We start from the raw sequence: 15,557 nt of genomic DNA, 5'->3' as shown, positions 1-15,557 counted from the left end.
GTATCGTAAATAAATGCAATTCAAAAATAAAGAATACATAAGTTATTGAGGTTTGTTTTTAATTATTTTAAATCGGTCAGATTTAGCAGTTTGTAACGGAACTAATATTTCCTTAAACTGTTTATCCGAGTTTTTTTGTAACACGGACAAGAAAACTTAGTTCCTATGCTACTTCCTTCTGAGGTACATGGGCCACTGGCTGCAACTATCAACAGACGTTTCATCCATCTCCGTGTTACGTGAGTTACAGAGCTGTTTTCAGGTTAAAGCTTACAGCTTGTACAGTTTTACTGGCTGCATACTAGGTTCCCATTGTTAGCTAGCTGGCTTGTGGCCGCTGCTCCCCCAGTTTGTGTTATTTGTTGCTGCGTCCTCTCCTGTCTGTTAACTTACTGCCAAACTCCAGTCAGATATCAGACCTTTTGCAGTTTCTTCCTATTTATCAAGCAGACATTCCCGGTGTCGTGCCCAAAAGTGATCGTCTGCCAGAATCTGATTTGAGGCCGCGGGAGCGCGCACAGCAGCCCGTTGAGCGGTGGCGCTATAAAACGTCTGATTTTCTTTGGATTGAACGGTCATAATGTGCATATACACACACATTATCACAACTGTGGCCAAAAGAAGTGTAGTTTGTAGCGAAATAAGGCATGGCAATTACGTGATAGACACGTCTGCATTATGTTTGATTTAACAGCCAGAGCACTATATCAACGCACTACCAGTTTACGCCACACAGTGGCGCCTCCTTTGTTAAGCTTTCCTCCAACTCCAAGTTACAACGTGTTTTCAATAAAGTAATGGTCACTTTTACAATGATCCTTGTGACTCTGCATTGCTTTTTTACCTTATCTGGGCCCTTCCCATATTTGGATGTGTTTTGTATCTAATATTATTGTTTATGCCTACTAATATAATACAGTTTTCACCTGCCAAAAATTGATTGGAGGCCAAATGCAGTTACTGAATGGTGATTTCTGCCTAAAAATGACTTTATCTCATTCAAGAGGTTCATAATATAGACACTGAAGCTCACAGGACAGTGTAGAACTCTTTTAAAAAACCATTACAACACAAAATGTGCTTTTTCACCTGCCAAAAATTGATTGGAGGCCAAATGCAGTTACTGAATGGTGATTTCTGCCTAAAATTGACTTTATCTCATTCAAGGGGTTCATAATATAGACACTGAAGCTCACAGGACAGTGTAGAACTCTTTTAAAGAACCATTACAACACAAAATGTGCTGTGACACCTGCCAAAAATTGATTGTAGGCCAAATGCAGTTACTGAATGGTGATTTCTGCCTAAAAATCACTTGATCTCATTCAAGAGCTTCATAATATAGACACTTAAGCTCACAGAACAGTGTGGAACTCTTTTAAAGGACCATTACAACACAAAATGTGCTTTTTCACCTGCCAAAAATTGATTGTAGGCCAAATGCAGTTACTGAATGGTGATTTCTGCCTAAAATTGACTTTATCTCATTCAAGAGGTTCATAATATAGACACTGAAGCTCACAGGACAGTGTGGAACTATTTTAAAGGACCATTACAACACAAAATGTGCTTTTTCACCTGCCAAAAATTGATTGTAGGCCAAATGCAGTTACTGAATGGTGATTTCTGCCTAAAAATCACTTGATCTCATTCAAGAGCTTCATAATATAGACACTGAAGCTCACAGGACAGTGTGGAACTATTTTAAAGGACCATTACAACACAAAATGTGCTTTTTCACCTGCCAAAAATTGATTGTAGGCCAAATGCAGTTACTGAATGGTGATTTCTGCCTAAAAATCACTTGATCTCATTCAAGAGCTTCATAATATAGACACTTAAGCTCACAGAACAGTGTGGAACTCTTTTAAAGGACCATTACAACACAAAATGTGCTTTTTCACCTGCCAAAAATTGATTGGAGGCCAAATGCAGTTACTGAATGGTGATTTCTGCCTAAAATTGACTTTATCTCATTCAAGAGCTTCATAATATAGACACTGAAGCTCACAGGACAGTGTGGAACTCTTTTAAAGGACCATTACAACACAAAATGTGCTTTTTCACCTGCCAAAAATTGATTGTAGGCCAAATGCAGTTACTGAATGGTGATTTCTGCCTAAAAATCACTTGATCTCATTCAAGAGCTTCATAATATAGACACTTAAGCTCACAGAACAGTGTGGAACTCTTTTAAAGGACCATTACAACACAAAATGTGCTTTTTCACCTGCCAAAAATTGATTGTAGGCCAAATGCAGTTACTGAATGGTGATTTCTGCCTAAAAATGACTTTATCTCATTCAAGAGGTTCATAATATAGACACTGAAGCTCACAGGACAGTGTAGAACTCTTTTAAAGAACCATTACAACACAAAATGTGCTTTTTCACCTGCCAAAAATTGATTGTAGGCCAAATGCAGTTACTGAATGGTGATTTCTGCCTAAAATTGACTTTATCTCATTCAAGAGGTTAATAATATAGACACTGAAGCTCACAGGACAGTGTGGAACTATTCTAAAGGACCATTACAACACAAAATGGGCCTTTTCACCTGCCAAAAATTGATTGGAGGCCAAATGCAGTTACTGAATGGTGATTTCTGCCTAAAAATGACTTTATCTCATTCAAGAGCTTCATAAAATAGACACTGAAGCTCACAGGACAGTGTGGAACTCTTTTAAAGGACCATTACAACACAAAATGTGCTTTTTCACCTGCCAAAAATTGATTGGAGGCCAAATGCAGTTACTGAATGGTGATTTCTGCCTAAAATTGACTTTATCTCATTCAAGAGCTTCATAGTATAGACACTGAAGCTCACAGGACAGTGTGGAACTCTTTTAAAGGACCATTACAACACAAAATGTGCTTTTTCACCTGCCAAAAATTGATTGGAGGCCAAATGCAGTTACTGAATGGTGATTTCTGCCTAAAATTGACTTTAACTCATTCAAGAGCTTCATAATATAAACATTAGAGCTCACAGGACAGTGTGGAACTATTTTAAAGGACCATTACAACACAAAATGTGCTTTTTCACCTGCCAAAAATTGATTGGAGGCCAAATGCAGTTACTGAATGGTGATTTCTGCCTAAAAATCACTTGATCTCATTCAAGAGGTTCATAATATAGACACTGAACTCTCTGTTTATGTGTTTGATAGCCTCCTGTGTGTCCAGTAGCCTAATAGGCCTATTGTTGTTGGGTAGATGGTGATTTATATCTGGCTTGTATTTAGGCAAATAAAGATATTTTGAATCGAGATTGTTTATTTGTTTCTGCCTCAAAATGGCTTTATATCACTCAGCATAGTAATACTGACAAGATTTGATGTCAACCAGTGCTTGAATCATGTGTAAAGGGCCATTACAAAGTAAAAATCAGGGTATTTTACCTGCCAGAAATTGATTTACGCCTCTGGCACTGTACAGAGATGAATATTTTTGCTCAAAATGACTTGATATCACTCAGCAGAGTAACATTTACAAGATTTGACCTCAACCAGTGCTTTTTACCACTTGAAAAATGCATAAAGGGCCATTACAATGTAAAAATCAGGGTATTTCACCTGCCAGAAATTGATTTACGCCTCTGGTACTGCACAGAGATGAATACTTTTGCTCAAAATGACTTCACAAAAATAGTTCCACACTGTCCTGTGAGCTCTAATGTTTATATTATGAACCTCTTGAATGAGATAAAGTCAATTTTAGGCAGAAATCACCATTCAGTAACTGCATTTGGCCTCCAATCAATTTTTGGCAGGTGAAAAAGCACATTTTGTGTTGTAATGGTCCTTTAAAAGAGTTCTACACTGTTCTGTGAGCTTCAGTGTCTATATTATGAAGCTCTTGAATGAGATAAAGTCATTTTTAGGCAGAAATCACCATTCAGTAACTGCATTTGGCCTACAATCAATTTTTGGCAGGTGAAAAAGCACATTTTGTGTTGTAATGGTCCTTTAAAAGAGTTCCACACTGTCCTGTGAGCTTCAGTGTCTATATTATGAACCTCTTGAATGAGATCAAGTCAATTTTAGGCAGAAATCACCATTCAGTAACTGCATTTGGCCTACAATCAATTTTTGGCAGGTGAAAAAGCACATTTTGTGTTGTAATGGTCCTTTAAAAGAGTTCCACACTGTCCTGTGAGCTTCAGTGTCTATATTATGAAGCTCTTGAATGAGATAAAGTCAATTTTAGGCAGAAATCACCATTCAGTAACTGCATTTGGCCTACAATCAATTTTTGGCAGGTGAAAAAGCACATTTTGTGTTGTAATGGTCCTTTAAAAGAGTTCCACACTGTTCTGTGAGCTTAAGTGTCTATATTATGAAGCTCTTGAATGAGATCAAGTGATTTTTAGGCAGAAATCACCATTCAGTAACTGCATTTGGCCTACAATCAATTTTTGGCAGGTGTCACAGCACATTTTGTGTTGTAATGGTCCTTTAAAAGAGTTCCACACTGTCCTGTGAGCTTCAGTGTCTATATTATGAACCTCTTGAATGAGATAAAGTCAATTTTAGGCAGAAATCACCATTCAGTAACTGCATTTGGCCTCCAATCAATTTTTGGCAGGTGAAAAAGCACATTTTGTGTTGTAATGGTTCTTTAAAAGAGTTCTACACTGTCCTGTGAGCTTCAGTGTCTATATTATGAACCTCTTGAATGAGATAAAGTCATTTTTAGGCAGAAATCACCATTCAGTAACTGCATTTGGCCTCCAATCAATTTTTGGCAGGTGAAAACTGTATTATATTAGTAGGCATAAACAATAATATTAGATACAAAACACATCCAAATATGGGAAGGGCCCAGATAAGGTAAAAAAGCAATGCAGAGTCACAAGGATCATTGTAAAAGTGACCATTACTTTATTGAAAACACGTTGTAACTTGGAGTTGGAGGAAAGCTTAACAAAGGAGGCGCCACTGTGTGGCGTAAACTGGTAGTGCTTTGATATAGTGCTCTGGCTGTTAAATCAAACATAATGCAGACGTGTCTATCACGTAATTGCCATGCCTTATTTCGCTACAAACTACACTTCTTTTGGCCACAGTTGTGATAATGTGTGTGTATATGCACATTATGACCGTTCAATCCAAAGAAAATCAGACGTTTTATAGCGCCACCGCTCAACGGGCTGCTGTGCGCGCTCCCGCGGCCTCAAATCAGATTCTGGCAGACGATCACTTTTGGGCACGACCCGTTAAACCCTGTCCTCAGACATTAACCGAATCGGTGTAATGCGCTGTTCAGTTCGGTTCACATTTATTATCACATCCGTTTTACTCAGAGAAAATACCTTTTCCGCTAGTCAGGTGAATGCCGAAATAACCATGACACAACACCCAAAGTACGGTGTGCTATATGTTTGACATACACACGACACATTCAGTAGTAAGTTCGACAGAGCTAATATTTACCACTGTGTTGCTCTGGCACATTGACGTTTAGCTTCCACTCTGAAACAGCCACAACGCCACTTTGTAAATAAATGATCACCCTTCAAGTTAACTGTGTGTTAATGAGAGAGAGTGAAAGTATTTAATACAGTGACATGCAAAAGTTTGAGCACCCTTGGTCAAAATTTCTGTTAATGTGGAAGATGAAATGATCTCCAAAAGGCATAACGTTAAAGACCCACTCCCGTGAAAATCGTGTTTTCTGAGCTTTTCACATGTTCCTGTGGCATTTTTCTTGTGTTAGAGCACTTATCAGCAGAGAAGGAAGTGCAAAATTGCATTTCAGAGTTTTTCTGCCTTCAAACTGCTGTGAACCAATGGCAGACGCGAACTGGCAGTTTCAGGAAGACTGGAGTTGAGGGTGTCACAGCTCCAGGGGAGGGCACTAGTGCTACAAGCTCCCGCCCCGCTCTGCATCTGGCTCAGAGGTGAAAGCCTTCACAGCTCGGTGTAGCTGTCTAGGTATAATAGGTATAGCTCACCTGGTAGAGCAGCTTGCACTGTGAGCAAGGACTATGCACCAGTCTGGGATCGAATCCCAGTGTGGAGTTTTACGTTAAACGCGCTGAATCTGTAATTGTACAATGTCCAGCTGTCAGCAAGCAGGGGGGTGGGGTGCGAGGAGGTGGCTGGGCGGGTGCAGAGCAGCGCAGTCTCCGCCCACCCCCCAGAGGTACATTGCTAATGTGCATGGCTAATGAGCTGGTTTTAAAATGGCCGAAAAGGGTCGCGGGAGTGGGACTTTAAACACGAAACTCTCTTTTGCAATATTTTAATCAGTGTGTTATTTTTGTTTTCCCCAATTTTAGAGTGAAAAGGGGAAACAAGGCAGCAGCCTGCAAAAGAACGCAGGAGACTTGAGCTCTCAGATATCAGACAATATATTTACTGTTTCCAAAGGAGGGGCTTTAGGTACTGACGATGCAGGGTGGTCAAACCTTTGCTGCAGCCCCTTTTCCTTTTCTGACATTTTGAAAATGTTAATGATGAAAAAAATAAATAATAATAATTTGTGACTTTATGCCTTTTGGAGATCATTCCATCTTCCACTTGCTGAACTGTTAACATTAACAGAAATTCTGACCAGGGGCGCCCAAACTTTTGTATGAACAGTAGATGTTCTCTCCATCCTCTGTGATGCTAACCTCTCCCTTTTTACAGTTTCCAGACTTGCTGGAGGTTTGAATCCACCCTCTGCATCTGTGCTCGCTCACCATGATGCGCTACTGGGGAGAGATCCCTGGTCCTGCGGGGGCACCTCCCAGCCGCAGCTCCTTCGACTTACTCCAGCGCGAGTTTCGCTCTGTGGAGATGCAGGACCCTCCCCTGCATCAGCCGTCGGCCCAGCGCCCACGACCCACCACGATGCTGGACATCCCCTCGGAGCCCTGCAGCCTCACCATCCACACTGTGCAGCTGTGCCAGCACGCCCGCCGCCTCCGTGGCCTCTTGGCGACGGCCCAGGCTCAGGCTCAGGGTCAGAGCTCGGCGTCCTCTGAAGGCGGCAGCAGGACGGAGGAGGCTGATACCAACCTTCCTCTACGTCCTCCCACCCCACCTGTCATGCCAGACGATCTGTTGCCTGTGGACAGCAAAGCCCCACGGCAACCCTTCCAGCTCCGCCACAGTGATCCCGAAAGTGACTTTTATAAGTGAGTAACACTGAGATTCAATTAAAGCTGCAACAATTAATCGATTAATAGCACAATAATCGATTATTAAATTAGTCATCAACTATTTTGATAATCAAATAAGCAGTTTGAGTAGTTTTTTAAGAAAAAAGTCAAAATTCTCTGATTTCAGCTTGTTAAATGTGACTATTTCTGGTTTCTTTGTTCCTTTATGACAATAAACATTTTTTGACATTTTATTGACCGAACAACTAATCTATTTATCGTTTAAATAATTGACAGATTAAGCGATAATGAAAATAATTGTTAGTTGCAGCCCTAGATTCAATTGGAGCCTTTTGTGAAAGTACATATTGTCAATATCCTTTATGAAATCTAAAGTTAAACTCTATCTCCTCTGGTTCTTTAACTTTCAGGGGTAAAGGTGAGCCGGTCACAGAGCTGAGCTGGCCCTCCTGCAGACAGCTCCTCTACCAGTCAGTGGCCACGGTCCTGGCCCACGCCGGCTTCGAGTCTGCTCAGGAGAGCGTGCTGGAGACTCTGACCGACCTGGTCCACGAGCACTACCTGCGTCTCACCCGCCTGCTGCGGGTAGCCGTGGACCGGGAGGCGCGGCTCGGGGCCAGTCCTTTCCCGGACGTGGTAGAGCAAGTGTTCCACGAGGTGGGCATCGGCAGCGTGCTGGCTCTGCAGCGCTTCTGGCAAGTGAGGATCAAGGACTATCACAGCTACATGCTGCAGGTGAGGACGAGAATGAGTCACACTGTGGAAAGATATACATTTGTCATTCATCCAAGATGTTGCCATACTGTATATTTTTTAGGGCTGCAACTAACGATTATTTTCATTATTGATTAATCTGTCAATTATTTAAACGATTAATCGATTAGTTGTTTGATCAATAGAATGTTAAATGTTGAAAAATGTCAATCAGTGTTTCTCAAACCGCAAGATGACGTCCTCAAATGTCTTGTTTTGTCCACAAACCAAAGAGAGACTCAGTTTATAGTCATAAAGGAACAAATCAGAGAATTTAGACTTTTTTTCTTAAAAAATACTACTGAAATCTATTATTCGATTATCAAAATAGTTGACAATTAATTTAATAATCAATTATTGTGCGAATAATCAATTAATTGTTGCAGCTCTAGTATTTTTCTCTTTACTATGTGTTTGCACTGAGTCATTGTGGATGCTCTCAGTCAATGTGCATATAATGTTAAGTGTTTATTTAATGTTGGATTTAAATGAAGACCTTTACCTTTACTCGTTATGTACATCAGTCAGTGGATTAACAAAACAGCCACATTATATTATCCATCTACTCAGTTGGTTTTTGTAGAAAATATATTTGAGTGAAAAGTAAAATCACAGACAGCTGACTGCAGCGTGAGCACTGTTCTTCCAAAACATAGTCCCTTATTCATTGTTTGATGATGGCGATGGAGAGGGAGTCTGCACGTCGGTTCTAAATCTGCCACAGCTGTTCAACAGGGTTGATATCTGATACCTGTGAAGGTCACAGCATACGATTCACATCATTTTCATCCTCATTAAACCACTCAGTGACCCCTCGTGCTCCGTGGAGCAGGATGTTGTCAATATGGAAGAGACCACTCGCATCAGGAAAGAAATGTTTAATCGTAGAATATAGTTGATAACCCAGTGTATTGATTGGCAGTGAAATGCAAAATGCCCCCACAACTTAAAAGAGCCACTGAACTGTCCCACTGTTGGAGTGAAGCAGTCAGGGCTGCATTCGTCTCAGAATCTGACCATATCACTTCTCCCCACACCTCTGTGGACCAGTACCTCTGGTTTTTGTACTGAACTCTTATCTTTGTAATGTGAGCATGTTCACAATCCCTTTTACGTATAACCGTTCCCTGCACCACTATTGACTGACTGTGACACAGTCTGATCACATCCTGCACTGACATCTTCAGTCACCTGAGGAAGTGCCGCCTCTGTGCTTCTCTTTCTCTATTGCACGGATGCTTGAGCATCTAATGTCTCATCCAATCTGATGCGAGCTGTCGATCGCAGTTTGCAACCCGGTTTACTGACATCTAAACCCCTGTGTGACTGTAGCTTCTGCCATCCGTGCCCTGACAGTGAACCCTGTGTCACAGTCACTTAGATCTCTTCCTGTTCCCATCCTAATGCAAAGTCAGAATCAGCTGGGTCTGCTCAACATTTCTATACCTGCCACAGACCATGAAACTTATGTGGATTACAGTGTAATTTATAAACGGCAGAGAAGGAGCCATTTCTTTCATCACTTAAGTGTTGTGCTTATTAATAAACTATCTGTTACCAATCAAACATCAAATATTCTGTTGGTGGAGCTTCTTCAATGTGGATTGCTCCTTATTATTTACCATATCTTAAAGCCCCAGTATGTAACTTATTTGGCTTTTTATTAGCAAAAATCAAATATTGCTTTCATAAATACGTATTTCACTAGAGTCGAATCACACCCGCATACAAATGAAAGCTTTCTTGTACCTTACAATGAGTTGTTACAAGTCGTTACAAATAAGGGGGGGCGCACTGAACCTTGGCTACCATGTTGCATCGCCATTTTTTACATTCAGTGGCAGCGTGACCGTAGGTAACCATGGAAACTCACCGGAGCTGTCGGCTCGGGGAGAAAGTTTTCCAGGTAGCGCCAGTTAAAACTGTCACCACTTGTGTAGTGTGAGGAAGGACGGAGGCACTGATGTTGCAGACGGCCGTCTGCAAACCAACCGGATGTCATTTTACTCAACGAGAGAAAGACAGTAAAACGGTGGGCCAGGTAAACAATACGACATCACCATGACAACATATTGTCACGGCTGTATTGTTTTGCCTCGTGCTGGCGGACCACTTGTTTACATAGACGCTTGTTTATCCTGTTACATGCAGCGTCTGTTGTCTGTCTGACGTCTGCCTGATTTCACGTGAATGCAACATCAAGAATACGTTCAGATATGCAACTGCACCGCTAGATGGGGGGAATTCCTACATACTGGGGCTCTAACAAGTTATTAAATAATCTATTAATCTATTAATAAGATATTAAATAATCTGCAAATGAATCAGTTTTGAAGCCAGTCATCTTTGGCACGAGGTTGAAAACGGGTTCTTTTTTTCAGTTTAAAAAGTGCTGTGGCTTCAGGACAAGTTGCTGAATCATCTCAGAAAGCATAAAAGATTTTGTGGGAGTGAGAACAATCAACAGTGTGGAAACTTGTGTGCAAGCCGCTCTGAAGAGAGGCAAACTCCAGTGTCCTCACTGCCAGCATGACTTCCAAAAATACAAAGTGATGAGCAGAAAGTGATGACAGTTATCTTTATACCAGCGCAGAGTCACTTTGATTTACTCTTCAGAAAAGAAGTCAAATCTTGACAATCTCAGTTCCTCATTTTATCTTACAAAAGAAAAATAGCAACACATAATTTATTTTTCTTTATGCGTTTGTTTTTTGTTTGCCTAGTTGGGGGCCAGGCAGCCTAAGCTGTCTTCTACTACTATTACTACTAAGGCATAATAAGCGTTTAAATTTAAAAACTTCCTACCAAACCAACGGTACATGCTAGTTTTGCAACTTTCACCAAAATGTTGCCCCAATACTGCTGAAACTTTTGTCCACTTAAACTCATTACAAATTATGGAGTCCATCACTCTGTTTTTTCAAAAACTGTAAAAAATGATTAAACTTATCTCCTCCCACAATTATGTCTCAATTGACACCAAACTTGCTAGAGAGCATTTTCAGACTGTCCTCCACAAACGATCCACACAGATTTTTGATTGATCAAAAATTGAGCCTACAGTGTATGAAGACATTTGACTGTAAACATATACCATCCAATTCTTGCTAAATACATTTTCAATCTTCCTGAAAAAATTTGTCAATATTTTGGAGTCGTCGTTGATGAAGTTTGGAAAATATCAGAATTTTATCTCAAAATCAAAATTTTTGAGAACATTTTGAATTCTGCACATTTCCATGCTGTCTAGATGCAATTTATGTATTATCAGATTTTTGTTTTTGTTGTGACAATTTTTTAAATCTGCCCTGACAGCTGCTGCCCGGTCAGTGACTTCCTGAGTCTATCTGAGAAGCCACACACCAAGTGTCACTTGCGAGGGTGATGATGAAATATCTAAATTTCAAAATTTTGAAAATTCATAATAAATCAACCATATGTGCTACAGTTTCGGAACTTTCTCTTTCAAATTGCCTAATTTAGCTCAAAACTGCCCGGCCCCGACCACAGCAGCTATAATTGTGTTTATTTATTTTATTTTCTTCTCTCTTTCATTTTTACTCTATACGAATCGAAATTGTCTTGGTAACAATGACTAACTTGATTTGTCTTATCAGGTCTGTATCATCTTTGGTTCTCTGGCTGCCAGTAAAAGTTTAAATGATAAAAAAAAAAATAGGAAAAAAGAAAAATAGCACTTACATTTTTCTTTCAGGTCAGTAAGGATCTGTCAGAGGAATACGAGCGGCTGGTGAACCCGGAGAAGGCTCTGGAGGACTCCAAGCCCCCGAGGATTAAGGAAGAGCCCATGAGTGACATCTCCTTCCCTGTTAGCGAGGAGCCTGAGGCTGACCTGGCCTCTGGGGACCAGGCTCTGCCTATGGGGGTCCTCGGGGCCCACGGTGAAAGGCTGGCTTCAGGCCTGGATGGTGACCATTCTCCTCACACCTCAGGTTAGAGCAGCACTCTTCATTTATATTCTGCCCTCATGGAGCGTTTCCTGCTGTGTGTGAACAGTGGTGTGTAAAAGCTTCACTGCTGGATGCAGCAGTGTGACCAGGTGGAGCAGTTTAAGCTTCTGCTTCGTTGCGTCGTGGTGTTAGTAAATTGCAGTGTGTATTTTAATGAGTAAGCAGCTTCCTACCTGTTTGACACATAAGTAGGACACTTCCTAATAAGATTTCTCCTCAGAAGCTGTTTTCAGTAAGGTTGCTATTTGCTAGCATGACCTAGTTTTCATCAGCTCGGTCTTCTGCAGCTCACACAGTGATACCCTCACTCATGGTTTCATAAACTTGAAATTTAAACTGCACTTAGACATTACTGTATGTACAATATATAATATACAATATATAATATATAATTCTCACAAACTGCGAGTCTTAGCCCTCCTGTCTGTAAGAGAACCAAGTGGGATGGAGGACTTGCAGTTTGCAACAAGTATAATGACCATTTAACTGAGATAACAAAGTATGTGCTGCAACAGTTACCACTGCACCAGCATGTTGCATCTGACAACAAACTACTCTAAAACGCTGGGCTTAGAAGAGATAAGAAACATTAGAACTATAATGATGATGATGACACTTCTATACCTTTGGCTTTCCAAACATACATCCTGTATAGAAATTAATTTACTGTCATAGTTGCATCTTTGGAAAAACTGTGTCTCTTTGATGTTGTTCAAGAAGTTTTGTTTTTACTTTTAATAGATCTTGCAAGGCCACGAATCGACTTGAGCCAGACACACACAAACAAAACCTTTTCATTATTTTCTTACATATTGAAAATCAGCTACACAAACTGCAAAGTTTGACTTACTACACAACCCCTAACTTAAATTCTTTTAGGCAAGGCAGGTTTATTTGTATTGCCCATTTTTACCAACAGTTTGTCTCAAAGGTCTTTACACAGCATCATAACAACATCCTCTGACCTTAGACCCTCACATCCACTGAGGAAAAACTCCCAAGAAAAAGCAGGAAGGATGAGCAACAGAAGAGGGATCTCTCATCCCGGACGTGCAGACGTGCAATAGATGTTACAGACAAGAAAACAAGTTTATAACAAGGCATATGGGATAAATGGGGATTGTTCAGTCAAAGAAGAGCTGATGGAGGCAGATTCTGGTGGGCAGGCTGGGTCATATACAGGGAGAGCAGGCCAGTTTAATGAGAATACTGCGGGTAGACTGGGTCATAGGAGCAGAGGAAAAGAGGCCTCGCTAACTCCTCCTTCCTGAAACAATAGTCTTTATTTGAGACGTGGTTCCTCTTTAATGTAGGGGATAAGGATTAGTTTTATGGTGAACGACCTTTGCTAAACTTATTGTCTTCCCCTTTAAGGTGGAGGTGGGGCCAACAACTCCCCACTGTGGCCCCAAGTAAAAATGGAGCCGCAGGACGGCGAGGAGGGCCAGGGCTCGGGCCACCACCACCACCACCACCATGGTGTCCTAGGGGGAGACGTGTTCGAGGAGGGAGGGCCCATGTCCACCATGAGTGAATCGGGAGGAGCCATGGCTCCTTCACCTGGAGGTGCAGCGTCAGACGGCAGCTACGCCTCGCATTCACCCGACTCCCTGATGGGCACGTCGCCCGTCTTCAACCAGAGGCCCAAGAAACGAGCAAAGAAGATGTGACGGAGGGGACTCTGAGTGTCAGAGGAGAGACAGTGGACTTTGCTGGTGGGGAAATCCATCAGTTGTACTGTTTGAACTCAGTATGTCTTGGACTCCTCTGCAGCTGTGCAGACGGCCACTGCATAAACAGAGACTTAACGTCGTGAAAGAACTGGACTGATTTAGGGAAAAAAAAGTTATTTTGTAGTTTTTCATGTTTGTTGTTATGAGTAGAGTTTCTCGGAAATAGCTGAAGATGTTGCCACTAAACATGTTCATTTGAGTTCTATGAAAAAGGAGTTTCTGCCTAATGAATTGAAGAGCAGGAAAAACTAAGTGGTCCAAAAGCAAAATCATTTAGTTCTACAGCTTCATAATTCACCAGAATGGGTTGTTTTCTCAAGCTATCAACCTTCTTTATCCTCACATACCAATTACTGTCTTTGCCATTTATTATGATTAAAAGACGCTCCAGCAAAAAGGAAAACTTTTTTTTTTCTCCCCCTCCTGAACATGTCGCTGATGTATTTTTCCACGTTTCCCTTCACACACTTCACATGTAGCTTGACACAGTGAACCACGCAGACACACGCACGCACTTCACACACCTGTCTCCAAATTAGCATCTGTTTCAGTAATGAGGCAAAGCTGTGAATGCAACACCAGAGGCAATTATGGTTTGGTAGTCTGCATCATGAAGGCAACATCAATCCAGCCTTAATGGCAAATTAATTACAGCATGCATAATTTTGCATGCTGAATGAGCAGGTCTGTTTGAATACATGTGATGCTCTTTTGTGTGGGCCTCTTTCATTCTCACAATTAGTCAGATAATTGTCTGCATCTATGGGAAGTGCTGAGGGGGGTCATATGTATTGATATTCAATTATCTGCCCTGGTAGTTGATTTATGTGTTTTTTGGGGGCACAGTTGTGAAATGGTGTCTAGTCTGTAGAGCTGTGAAAACAGAAAACCGAAAACGGAGCAGCTGGAAAACAAAATCGGTATCCCAGACCTAGTTTTGAAAAGCCCCCCAATGTGTCGGTGCTAATAAATATAGAGCAATGTCCAGAGATTTTTCCAGCTCTGACAACAGCAACAATGAAAAAGAATCACTCTGAGGCTGAAAATGACACAGACAGAAAGAAAAAAAAAAGACAAAAGTGAGATGTTAAAATAAGATCATGATAACACTGAGTGAGAGGCCAGGTTGAAGTTGTATTAATATTTTAAATATTTCTTATACATTTGTATAATAAATAAATAAAAACTAGAGATATTTTGGGAGTGCATTCTTTAATTAGGGGATGGGAGGGGTGGTGAGAGTTGAACGGTCGGTTGTTTTGTTCTTTTGCGCAAAGTCCAGTGCTTCCTGTGCTTGAGGAGATAGGAAGCACTGAAGGCCACTTCCTCAGCATGTAGAGAATTGGACCAGCTCGTACCATGGTCTGCTGCTGCTGCTTAGATCCTTCTGTGTCATTTCAATTAGTTAGCAACCCTCCCAAGCAAAAAGACTCTGGCCACGGCCCTAGTGTACGGTCACTGCACAAAACTAAATTCATGCCAGATGTGGAGCCCAGTGCTGTGTCTTTCAGGAACAAAATGAATCTCACTTTACCCATTTAATTTCCAAATATTCCTTAATACAGACCAACAGAAATGATACTTCCTTTGGCCAGTGTGTTTATTTATTTATTTATTTTTAATATTCATGCTGAGTGATTCTTGCCAGAAATTAATCATAGTTTGTCTCTCTGGTTATTAGTAACAAAACATGTCCCTGTTGCTTATGGGGGCCTCAAACATGACTTGTCCTCCCCTGAACCCATCTAAAGCAGGGGCCATGTTGGAGGTCAGTGTGATCAGGGATGAAGTGAAAAATCTACCTCCAGGGAGAGCAGGGTGCCTCTCAGGTGCACTACAAACCTCAGTGTAGCACTATATGTTTCCACTTCCAAAATGTGCAAAGATCTTTATTTTGTTTTGTGTGTTGAGTGGCATACTGTATGTAGGTCAATAAAACAACACAACAACATATTTTTTAAAAAATAAAATATTGATATGGTTGTAGTCC

At 41.0% G+C, this 15,557-nt stretch overlaps 1 protein-coding gene across 1 annotated transcript; it reads left to right on the top strand.

Annotated features, from left to right (window-relative positions):
- The first annotated feature begins 170 nt into the window (after positions 1-170).
- On the top strand, positions 171-14,663 carry LOC146964285 (STAGA complex 65 subunit gamma-like). The gene is made up of 5 exons (XM_085767440.1): positions 171-239; positions 6,635-7,125; positions 7,521-7,845; positions 11,579-11,816; positions 13,209-14,663. Exons 2-5 carry the CDS (start codon positions 6,689-6,691, stop codon positions 13,502-13,504), a joined length of 1,296 nt encoding a protein of 431 aa, XP_085623566.1. The 5' UTR covers positions 171-239; positions 6,635-6,688; the 3' UTR covers positions 13,505-14,663.
- Positions 14,664-15,557: the final 894 nt, after the last annotated feature.

The sequence above is a fragment of the Trachurus japonicus genome, chromosome 22 (genome assembly GCF_045865225.1).
Source record: "Trachurus japonicus isolate A0001 chromosome 22, Traja_1.0".
NCBI lineage: Eukaryota > Metazoa > Chordata > Actinopteri > Carangiformes > Carangidae > Trachurus > Trachurus japonicus.
This window is presented reverse-complemented; position numbering and strand designations above follow the sequence as displayed.

Bases quoted from the DNA above. Each gene is read 5' to 3' on its own strand.
- LOC146964285 (XM_085767440.1), top strand. From the start codon at position 6,689: ATGATGCGCTACTGGGGAGAGATCCCTGGTCCTGCGGGGGCACCTCCC. The intron at 7,126-7,520 runs GTGAGTAACACT...TTTAACTTTCAG, and splicing joins CCCGAAAGTGACTTTTATAA to GGGTAAAGGTGAGCCGGTCA. The intron at 7,846-11,578 runs GTGAGGACGAGA...TTTTTCTTTCAG, and splicing joins ATCACAGCTACATGCTGCAG to GTCAGTAAGGATCTGTCAGA.